The sequence below is a fragment of the Phodopus roborovskii genome, unplaced genomic scaffold (assembly GCF_943737965.1).
Source record: "Phodopus roborovskii unplaced genomic scaffold, PHOROB, whole genome shotgun sequence".
Classification (NCBI taxonomy): domain Eukaryota; kingdom Metazoa; phylum Chordata; class Mammalia; order Rodentia; family Cricetidae; genus Phodopus; species Phodopus roborovskii.
Genome location: NW_026126482.1, coordinates 4915055 through 4927570, shown reverse-complemented (window position 1 = coordinate 4927570; position 12516 = coordinate 4915055). Strand labels below are relative to the sequence as shown.

Genomic DNA, 12516 nt, shown 5'->3' with positions numbered 1-12516 from the left:
ACAGATGCTGAGCTACTGATGTCATTATGTATATATGTTTCTCATACTGGTTAATGAATAAAGCACTGTTGGCCAATAGGAAAGCAAGATAGGCGGGGCTAGGAGACAAGGAGGAAAGAGGAAGGAGTAAGGAGGAGTCAAGATGGAGAGTCTGGAGAGAGCTGGACGCCAGCCGGCTCCATGTGGAAATGCTTAGATTAATAGAAATGGGTTAATACTTAAGACAGAGCTAGCTGATAAGAAACAAGTAACAGGCCAACAGCATTATATCAAATACAGAGTCTTGGTGTGTTAATTGGGGCTGCTGCCGCGGTGGGTCCAGGACAGCAGGGGAAAAACCTTACTTGTAACAGAGCTACTATGAATTTATGACACATTGGCCAAGCATGGGGGGTGCACACCCTCACTCCTGCACTGGGGAGGAGGTGTGGGGACCTTCCCTCCTGCACTGGAGAGATTTGAATGTACAGCCCCATAGGCTCATGCATTTGAATGTTGGGTTTGCAGCTGGCAGCACTGGAAAGAATTAGAAGATAGCCTTATTGGAGGAGGTATCTCTGGGAGGAGGGGTGGGGCGGGGCTTTGAGGTTTCAAACCCTCACCATTCCCTGTTTGCAGAGTTTTCTGTCTTGTGCTTTTGAGTCTAGTGTGAGCTCTCAGCTGCTATTTCAGCACCATGCATGCCTAAATGATACCATGCTCCCCGCCATGACAGCCGTGGGCTCACCATCTGAAAGTGTAAGCCTGCATTAAACAGTTTCTTCTGAGTTACCTCGGTCACGGTGTCTCTTCACAGCAACAGAAAAGTAACAGAGACAGGCAGATCCCTACGAGTCTACATAGTGGGACCTTGCTCAAAAATGAAGAGACACGCACAGTGATTTCGTAAGAATCTAAGGCATGAAAAGCATATTGGAGTAGATGAGACACAGTATCCATGTCCCTGTCTTTGCTAATGACTAGCGAAGAGTAAACATGCACCATTCACTTCTAATCTCCATATCTGAACATCTTTAGGGTCTACAAAAGCACTGTGAGCTCCAGGGTGAGTGCCCTCTCTGAAGAGCATCTATTCCGGGAGGTAGTAGGTGTCTCCACGGCTCCCACACTCCTAAGGGGGTATCCGACTCCATGTCACAAGGGAACAGTCACTTAATGAACCATCTGCGATCACTGGAGTGAGGGTGACACAGAGCATGACTGTCACTAACAATGAGGGAGGGAACAGACTTTGGAAAGCACAAAGAAGGACCAATTGTGAGGAGGACATGGACATGGGGAGGCCATGCTTCCCTTGCTGGAGCACATCTGAGATTCAGCATAGCCTATGCCGTTGATTAAAGTGCTGCCCTGCACAGAGGGCCTCAGCCTCCAGAGCCCATGGGTGAACAGCTGCTACTGTGGCACTCACCTGCGCCAGCCTAGCCTACTCTCAAGAACAGGCAGAGATGCCTGAACAACACCCATGGCTGCCCTCCCCTCTGGCCCCCATAGGCTCGCACAGCTCTGTACCCGGCTCCCTCACAAATGAACGTTTTCTCTAGTTCCCTTAAATGAGACCAGAGTTGTTTTACATCAGAGTTAGGAATAAATGCTGGTGTGTGTCTCTTACAACTCCAATTCTTTCCTGCAGTTCAGAGTAGTCACAGCTGACTGTTCAGGGGAAAAACGACCATAGAGTCCGAACTGCCTGATGATGGGTATAGTACCCACCCTAACCTGACAAAAGCCACACAGTGAACAAGAGCTAAAAGCTTGGCTCACCAAAGACAGTAACTCTTAAGAACCAATCTTTACATTTCAGACAAATAAAAATTATCTACATTCAAAGTACAATATTTAATGTGAGCAATATAAACTACCAGACTCGGGATACAGCTCATGGGTAGAGTACTTGTGTAGTATGTTCAATGCCCTGGGTTCAACCCCCAATTCAAAAAAGAAAATTAAACGTGAACTGTCTCCAAGTCAATGGTGACTAATAATTAAAAATAATTACTGTTAAGACATAGCTTATTTTAACAGTTGCCCAGTGCATGCAAACACTTAAGCTGCTTTTGCTTTGGTTTTGCTAATACTGTTGTTTTATTTCAGAGGGAATGTCACTTTGTAGGCCAGGTCGGCCTGAAGTCACTAACGAGGCCGCACTGGCCCTGAACTCAGCTTCTAAAGTGCCAGGATTATAGAAGTGAGGCCCAGTTAAGATCCGGGTTCAAGCCCCTGCTCTATAGAAAGAAAAGTAAGATAAATATGTCCCTTTTAGGTACACACATTAAGTACCATGAAGTTCCATCCAACACAGAGCTAACACTAGTAGAACAGTTCAAAGGTGAGCCCCAGCCTCCCACACTGTGCACACACTGCTGAGGCACACCCGAGCAGCAGAGGGCAGCAGAGGGCAGCTGTGACCCCCATCTCACCACGCCACAGCTGCTCCTCCCACAAGCACGAGATGCTGTTATTACCTGTTTTTATTAACTCTTTGATCAGATCTTCTTTCATCCTGATGTTAATCGTAAGTTCTCTCATTTTTTGTTTAGCTTTATTAAGTATGAGTTCTGAAGTCCTTAATTTTTGCATATTTATCTCTTGACTCTCCTGGAGACATTCCATCTTCAAATCTTTAAAATCAAAGACACAAAAATTCAACTGAAGTAGAATTTTAAAACAAAACAGAACAAAAGCAATTTAGAGTGTCTTAGTTGCGTTTCTATGACCAAGGCAATTAATTTATAAAAGATAGTACTTAATTTCGCTAACGGTTTCAGAGGGTTGGAGCCCATTAAGGTAGAGCAAAGACATGGAGGAAGGAATAACTAAGATCTCACATCCTGACCCACAACAATGAGGCAGAGAGAGCATGTTGGAAGGGTGTGAGTCTTTTCAAACCTCAAAACCTGTCCTCAGTGACACGCCTTCTACAGCAGGGTCACACTTCCTAATCCTTCCCAAAGAGTTCCACCCATGGGGACCAAGTGTTCAAATCAGCCTACGGGGGCTGTTGTCATCTACACCATCACACGGAGGTAGCAGAAGGGTGAACAAAAAGAGAATGAAAACAGGAACAATGTACACAATTGAGATCTAAGCTGTGGCTTACAGGAAGCTTGTGGTTCAGAAGTGTTTACGTTAAGATTCACACCCTTATACACATATACACATAGCTATGCATGCTTTTATTGTATGCCATTAGGGTGGAAATGGTTTGTACCCCCTTTAACTAGAGTTATTTGATTAGAGATAACACCTCTGAGTGAGAAGAAAGGTGAGTGCTGACCTATTAACCTATTTTGCTGTAAGCAGAGAATGTAGTCTTTAGCTTGCTCTGTCATGGAATAACCTTTAGTACACCATGAAGATTGGTTTATTAATAAAAAGCTAAATGACCAATGGATAGGCAGGATTTGAGAGCAGAGAGGATGCTGGGAAGAAGAAGGGTAGAGACACAGAGTCATGAGCCCGAGATGGAGGAGGCAGGACAGCAGGAGGGGCCGTACAGGGTGAAGGTATGAGGCCACGAGGCAGAGTCTATTAATAGAAATGGGCCCATTGAAGTCATAGGAGCTGTTAGAAACAAGCCTAAGCTACCGGCTGAGCTTCCATCATTAGTAAGAAGTCTCCATGCCATGATTTGGGATGATTTGGGAGCTGGCAGGAGGGACAGAGAAAAGCCTGCGTTGCTCTTCAAGAGTGTGCCCCAGTGCAGTATGCGAGCATCCCAGGCACCCCACGCAGAGTGCAGAGCACACTGTCCTTGTCATAACCTGGCTTTCAGAGAGCAAAGTGCATGCACTCGTACATTCTGGCCTGAGTTCCTCTTGGCTCTGCAGACCAGTAACAAACAACTCAAGGACGGGTACCTGACTAGCACCCATCTTCACTGCTTCTACATTTTAAGTTATCATCAGTTTTACTCATAGTCTAATTCTGCTAAGTATTTCAAGTCCAGACTCTTGAAAAGATGCTGTTTTCACAATTGGACACTCATCATGTTAAATTCTCTATAATCTTACTTTCTGTATTAACCCACTTACAGTTCAAAATGAGATAAGTTAAAATCTTATTTTGTAACTGGAGAGATGCTTAGAAGTTAAGAGCTCATGCTGCTCTGGAAGAAGACCTGAGTTTGGTTTCCAGCATCCACACTGGTGGCTCACAACTGTAACTTCAGCTCCAGAGGATTTGACACTTCTCATCTCTATAGGTATTTATTTCTACATATGTGTACAAACCCACACACAGACACACAGAGGTTCGTTCTTTTTAATTCTATTAAAATTTTTGCTATATAAATTTTCATTAAAACTTTTTAAATTAACATATAATTACATATTCCCCCTTCCCCTCCCTTACTTCAACCCCTTCCATGGCCTTGCATTGCTTCTCAAATTCATGGTTTCTTTTTCTTTGATTATTACTGTACACGTACACACACACACACACACACACACACACTACATAACTGCTTTTAATACTGCTGTTTGATGCATAAAATTCTATCAACTTGCAACTTGTTCTAAAACATTACTAGGACACTAATTAGGCTTCAAAGCATGATGGATTGCTACCAGAATGCCAAGTGGACAGACTCCTGGCAGCTTGCTTACAGTGCCCTTCAGGGTAATCAACAGTGTAACACAGAACAGGTCAGGATTTAAACTTCTGTTCTGAAGAGGTTCTGCCTCCAGCCAGAACTCAGAACTGGTTGATAGAAACTTTTTTTTTTTTTTGTGGGGGGGTTGTTTTGTTTTGAGACAGGAGCTCATAAGGTAATCCAGGGTTACTTCAAATTCTTAATCTCCTGCCTCAGGGGCCTGAGTGCTGAGACTTCAGGTGTTCTAGTACACCTATGTTTAAAACATTATTAAGGTGCCAGGTGGTGGTGGTGCATGCCTGTAACCATAGCACTCAGGAGCAGAGGCAGGAAGATCTCTGTGAGTTTGAGGCCAGCCTAGTCTACAGAGTGAGTCTAGAAAAGCCAAAAATAAAGAAACATTAAGGAATAAATATCTTGAAAAGACAGAGGCTGACTGAGAACGTAGAATTAGCTCTATCAACACAGAGAACTCTGCTATCTGCTGGTGCTGGGAGTGCACAGATGCTTCTAAATGGCCTGGAAAAACAAGCACCATATATCTACACAGTCTGAGAAAGACACACACCTCCATTTTCCAAATAGGACTTCTGTGTTTCATCCGGAGTATCACTTAGTTCGACAAGAGAACAAACAGAGCCTGGCTCTTTGACCCATGAGTGACTTCTAGATCTAAAAGAGAATATTTTAAATGATTCAGATTAAAGGCATATCCTAGACTCTCAAATCCTCCAAAAGGTAACACAATGTTCTAAAAAGGTAATTGTATGGAACAAGCAGATTTTACTAATACTCTTTAAAATAGAGATTACCTCCATCTTGCATCCAATGTTTGCAACCATTGTAACAGAATGCAAAAATTAAGGAAAACAAAATAAAAACGTCCAAATGCTAAGTGTCGTGGCTCAGAGTCCTTGTTGCTCTTGCAGAGGATCCAGGCTCTGCAAGATTCCCAGCACCCACACGGCTGCTGCTAGCAATGGTTACCATCTGTAACTCCAGTCCCAGGAAATCTGAAGCCCTCTTCTGGCCTCCTCGGGCACCGGGAAAATACTCATAAACAATAAAGTAAATAATTATTTTAAATTAAAAAAGTGACTTCTGTTCAAATACTATTTTCTTAATAAATGAGATAGCAGATTTAGCAGAAACTACCTACTGCTTTATTAAATGAAAAAGACACTAAAACAAATCAAACCATTAACAATTATAATAATGGTTACTAAAGGGTTTCTATGCGACATACCTAATTCTAGATTTATCTCGGCCTTCTGACTCTTCATCGTCACTGTTGTCAGAAAACTGGCAGTGGACAACTTCGTCTTGTTCTTCTAAGTGACCCATGAGCATCTGGCTTCGTGTCCGGAACTCATCGAATACTTGATCCAGAGTGTATATAGGAGGACTTGAGTAGACCTTTCAAATGACCACACCCAACAACAAAAGAGGTGATTCTGTAAGTCAGCGTTTATCCTAGGACTCAAAATGGTTTAGAGGGGATACACACAGGCACTCTCGGGTAGCTAGTCACTGAGAATATGCTACCTGTAAATTAATTCCACAAAACTATTATGCTTCACAGACACAAATTTCTTTTTGATACTATACAGCTCCTTCTTCTATTTTCAGTGATAATAGTATTCAAAAATAAAGCCAAAGAGAAACATGGTGACAATCCCACTATATGGTATAGCTCATGCTCCCCAGCACAAGTGCTGTCACAGTCTGAAGCTCTTAGGGAGTGTGGGGCTGCTGTAGGATACACAGCTCCTGCGCACCAACACAGGGCAAATCTCACATCAATGCTCTCTTCCTGCTATGATAACATTCCAGAGCTGGAAACTAGAACACATTCATGTATCCTTGATATATGCAGAGGATAGAAATCACTGAATTAATGTTCCAAATGATACATTTAATGTATATCATACAATAAATAAATTTATGGGACAGCTAGAAATCTTCAATATTATGATGTTTCTACTGTAAATGTACTTTTTATTTAAATTAAAAACAATCTTATTTTACATACCAATCCCAGTTCCCCCACCATCCCTCATCCACTCCCCAGAGAGGGTGGGGTCTCCCATGGGGAGTCATCAGTCTGTCACAGAATATGGGGCAGGTCCTAGGCCCTCCCCCGTGTATCTAGGCTGAGAGAGTGTCCCTCCATAGGGAATGAGTGCACTACAGATGCATACTGGTTCCACTGCCAGAGACCCCATAGACTGCCCAAGCCCCCCTCAACAACTAAACAACAGAGCGACTTCTCAAAAAGAGAGGAGATAATGAAATCTTAAGGAGACAGTCACTGCCCAAGCTATTAAAGCTGTAATGTAATGTACAGTAGGATGTGTGTATCCCAGGCATTCAAGTAGTTCCCTCTAGCTGCGGGTTTCCTGGCAGGGGACAGACGCTGGGAAGGGAAAGTCACTTTCCTTTAGGAGTGTGGCCACACACACGGACATGACCCCATGTCCACACACACACAGGCATGACCCCATGGCCACACACACGGGCATGACCCCATGTCCACACACACACAGGCATGACCCCATGTCCACACACACACAGGCATGACCCCATGTCCACACACACACGAGCATGACCCCATGTCCACACACACACAGGCATGACCCCATGTCCACACACACACACAGGCATGACCCCATGTCCACACACACACAGGCATGACCCCATGTCCACACACACGGGCATGACCCCATGTCCACACACACATGAGCATGACCCCATGTCCACACACACACGGGCATGACCCCATGTCCACACACACATGAGCATGACCCCATGTCCACACACACATGAGCATGACCCCATGTCCACACACACATGAGCATGACCCCATGTCCACACACACACGAGCATGACCCCATGTCCACACACGGGCATGACCCCATGTCCACACACACATGAGCATGACCCCATGTCCACACACACACAGGCATGACCCCATGTCCACACACACACAGGCATGACCCCATGTCCACACACACGGGCATGACCCCATGTCCACACACATGAGCATGACCCCATGTCCACACACACATGAGCATGACCCCATGTCCACACACACACGAGCATGACCCCATGTCCACACACACACGGGCATGACCCCATGTCCACACACACATGAGCATGACCCCATGTCCACACACACATGAGCATGACCCCATGTCCACACACACATGAGCATGACCCCATGTCCACACACACACGAGCATGACCCCATGTCCACACACGGGCATGACCCCATGTCCACACACACATGAGCATGACCCCATGTCCACACACACACAGGCATGACCCCATGTCCACACACACATGAGTATGACTCCATATCCACACACACGGGCATGACCCCATGTCCACACACACACACACACACACACACACACACACACGAGTAGCACTGACTGGACTCAGTGGATGGATTAAATAAGTAAATAATGATAAAAGAGGGACATGCACTTGGGAAGGAGATGGGACAGGGGTCCTGTGGGGAGTTGAAAAGGGAGAGAAGGGGTGAGTATCATTATATTCGTGTGTGAAAAATTCAAATAGCAAATGAAAATCTAAACATTCATTAGCTGGCAGTAGGGCCCTCACGGACCTCATTCCGTGAGACAAGAGCATGTGCTTGTCACTGGCCCTCCTGCATCTCATTTGTGTGTCCCTGTGGTTGGTCACCTAGTGAGGCTGTCAACAATGAGGTGGACAGGAAATAAAGTGTGCTACCTGGCTCCCCAGTCCCGAGGACTGAGGCACGAGAGAGAGAGAGAGAGAGACAGAGAGAGAGAGAGAGAGAGGGCAGGCACCCTGGCCCTTCCCTACAGCTCCCTTCTCTGTTTCACAGCCGCTGCCCATGCTCCCTAGGCCATGTGGCCCTGTAAACAGGAAGGCAAGCAATCAAGGGCCATAGCCCTGGCCCCGTGAGCCAAGACAATGTGATGCAGAAGCCCGATACTCTGCTATAATAGTCTATGGAAACCACCACATAGTCAACCACAAAGGAACTGCCATGAGTAATTAAAACGGTTCAAAAGACAAAGCCCACGAGCTTAAACCTGAGAAACTACAGGTAAGGCTCACATTTGTCTTGAAAACCCGAAGCACCCAAGCCTGGGACATAACAGATACCATACGTGTATGGTGACAGTACAGGGTCAGTCACACCCTCATAAACTCTGGACACCCCACCAGGGTCCCCTCGCTTGCTCCAAGGAAGCTGCGATCACTGGGTTTAGTGACATCTAACCCTGCCTGACACAAAGTCCAGCCCTTACCTTGCTGCTTCACCTACTTCTTACCCTCCTGGTCAACTTACTGTACAGATCTCAAGTTATTTCCATTCATAAAATTAGTAGGAACAAAAACTCAATCTGACAATTGCATCTTCTTCATGGTAAACTGTTTGAAGCTTTATTTAAGGTTAAGCCTGCACTGGGCGGGAGAGATGCTCAGCGGTTAGAGCACTGACTGCTCTTGCAGATGACCTGGATTTGGCTCCCAGCACCTGCATTGCAGCTCACAACCAATTCAGCAACCCCAGTTCCAGGGAATCTTCCTGGAAGACCTTCCCTCTTCCAGCCCATGCAATACCGGGAAAGCGTATGATGCACATATGCAGGCAAAACTCCCATGCACATAAAATACAAATGCTAAAAGATAATCATTCCATACAGACATATATTTGCTACCTACATCTTTACAAACAAAAGTTAAAACTAAGTTTCATGTGATGCTTATGCCATCTTGACGGTCAGCTTCATAATGGCAAATGATGCAAAAGTTTGACTTTGAAAACAAAGGCAGACAAATTAGAACAAGGAAGCAAAAATACTGAGAGCCATGACAACATAGAAATGGGCGATTATTCAAGGTGTCAGCCCACCAGGAATCTTCCTGTTTACTAATGTTTATCTTAAAAAGAAATGTATATACAGAAGTGTCCATGAAACCAAAAGGAAAAAAAAAAAGATCTCCCGAGACTTTACACTCTGACACTCACGCTTGACTCACCTGCTTGGAATCCTGCCTTGATGGGATGTAAACATGATGTCCCCAGTGACTATCAAATGGTACCGTGTGAGGTCTGTTTTCGGTGATCCTGGCATCAGGCCCATCTCCACAATTTTCTTTAACTGAAGATGTCACTGACAGGTTAAATTTTGCGAGTTCTTCACTCAGCTGATCCACAAGAAGTTGCTGTTTGATTAACTTTTCATTCTTTGTAGAAGAGAGATAACGAAAAGCAGAGACCCTCACTATACATGTAATCATGAATTAAGTTACCCTGGCCAAAATCACAGCGCCTGAATGGCACCTCACCCTTCCCTCTGTGCGTACCGGTGACTAGTGCTGGCGTCAAATGCAGTGCCCCATGTACACGAGGAAGGACCCTGCCATCGAGCCGTATCCCCATAGAAAGTTAGCAAATAGTAAGCAGAAATAGGCAAAATATAAACTACTACAGAATAATAATGTCCCATTAACTGTGATTGGGTAACTGGACACTGTGATTCTAAGAGTCTACTAAATTTCTGGTCAGTGAGACCCTGTCTAAAAAAACAACAGAAACACAGAAAGTACGCAAACAAAAACTTCCTAGGCAAGGCTGGGGATGTGGTTCAGTGGTGGGACTTCTAAGCACATACAAAGCCGTGGTGGGTTCAATCCCAGGGCCACGTACACCAGGCCCAGTAGCTCCTGCCCATAACCCCTAATTTGGGCCATGGAGACAGAAATTCAGGGTCACCCTTGACCAAGTAATGAGTGTGAGGCCAGACCAGGCTGTATGAGACCCAGTCTCAAACACCTGAATCGAAGAACAGCTAGGTGTGGTGGGGTCTGTGGTCTGAGGAAGGAAGAGGAAGCCCATGTTTGAAGCCAGCCTCACACTGTGTGATCTGGTAGCAAAAAGCAAAACAGATAAAAAAAAATGTCATTCATCTCAACTTCACATGTACTATGAAGTTTAAATAGGGAGAAAATATGATTTCATTGTGTTGCTATACAATAATAAAGTACAATCTTATTTTAAAATCACCTTGTAGGATCACTGAACTATGCAACATTAGGGCTAGGAATGATGGTGCACGCCTTTAATCCCAGCACATGAGAGGCAGAGGCAGGTGGATCTCTCTAGAGGCCAGCCTGGTGTACATCTGGTCAACATAGCAGGTTTCAGGTCAGCCAGAGACATGCATGCAGACAAAATCTACACACAATTTACTAAAATAAAATGTTAAAAAGATGATTGAGGAGTATAGCTCCTCAATATTAGTGTTTATCTAGCATGTAAACATGCTAGGTGTAGGTTCAGTTCCCACTAACACAGACACAGACACACACACAGGAGACGGGAGGGAGGGGGAAAGGAGGGAGCTGGGGGATTCATGTGCAAATGTATAGAGTGGTTGTCTAGCATTCATGAGGCCCTGTTCAGGTTGCTGGGTGTGTATAAATACATGAAAATCAACACAGTTCCACATACCAATGAATAATCAGAAAGATGATTTTTTTTTTGTAAGATTACATTGGCAGCTACGATTTAAAAAAGCACTTAAGAATAGAGCTAGCAAGGTGTGGTCGATCACATCTATAATGCCAGTACTCAGAAGTCAGAAGCAAGAAGATTCCTGAATTCTAAACTAGCCTGGTCTACACAGTACCTTCTAGAGCAGCTAGGGCAGCATAGTAAGGTCCCATCCCAAAGAACAGGAACCATCCCAACAAAATAAGACTAAAATCAGCAAAATATGTTTAATACACAAAATAAATTATTGGGAAAAAAGAAACATAATATAAATAAATGGAATAATGTATTGTGCTTATAGATCAAAAGATGTTTCTTGTGGCCAGGCATGGTAGTCCATGCCTTTAATCCCAGCAGAGGCAAGGCAAGTGCAAGGAACGCAGACTCAGGAGGCAAATCTCTGTGAGTATAAGACTAGTCTGTCCTACAAATCCAGGCCCAGGCCTGTCAGGGCTACAAAATGAGACCCTGTCTTAAAAGATAATAATAATGGAAAGGAAGAAGTCTAAGTGTCCTCCTTGGCAGATGCTAAACCTGCGAGTCTAAGGACGCCAGCAGAAATTCTCAGAGCTGGTACTCAGCAAAGAATGTGACACAATTAGCATAAAAAATCCTTAGCGTGCTGGGCGGTGGTGGCGCACGCCTTTAATCCCAGCACTCGGGAGGCAGAGGCAGGGGGATCTCTGTTTGAGGCCAGTGTGGTCTACAGGCAAGTTCCAAGACAGCCTCCAAAGCCACACAGAGAGACTCTGTCTCACAAAACAAAAACAAAAACAAAACAAAACAACAACAAAAAACAACACAGCAACGAGAAACATCAGCTTTCTTGCACACCTTTGTCAGCTGTACTAAGAAAGAAAGGAAGGAAAATTCCTGCTCACAACAGCCTGAAACCAAAACAAAATTCCTTGGAATAAACCTAACCCAGGGTGTGAGAGGCTTCCATAGGGAAAACTTTAAAGTCCAAAGAAAATAACTGTGGAAGACACTAAAAGATGGCAAGACTCTCACGCCATGGCTGGAATGGTTAATATTGGGGAAATGCCCATCGTACCAAAAGCAATCTACAGATTCAGTGCAATCCCAATAAAAACTTCAATGACACTGTTCACAGAAGCAGAAAAGAAGTCTGAAAATTCATATGGAACATTAAATACCTAGAGGGCCAAAGATTCTGAGCAAAGAGAATACATTCACGATTAAGTATCATGCTTGGTTTGAAAGTATGGCACAGAGCCATAGTCACAAAGAACAATATGGCACCAGCCAAACCCAGATGCCGGGTCAGTGGACTTCAACAGGGGACCTAGATTTAAGGCCACCCAACTCATCCACCTGACGTTTTCTTTTGAGACTGAGTCTCTCT

The 12516-nt window shown here is 44.5% G+C and overlaps 1 protein-coding gene across 1 annotated transcript in view; it reads right to left on the bottom strand.

The window, feature by feature from the left end:
- Positions 1-12516, bottom strand: part of Kif27 (kinesin family member 27) — a 63769-nt gene that overhangs the window by 34167 nt on the left and 17086 nt on the right. Inside the window, exons 6-9 of the mRNA XM_051194179.1 lie at positions 9635-9841; positions 5841-6010; positions 5163-5266; positions 2466-2621 (exon numbers count right to left, since the gene is read on the bottom strand). Coding sequence (XP_051050136.1) covers positions 2466-2621; positions 5163-5266; positions 5841-6010; positions 9635-9841 — 637 coding nt within the window. The remainder of the gene's footprint in view (positions 1-2465; positions 2622-5162; positions 5267-5840; positions 6011-9634; positions 9842-12516) is intronic.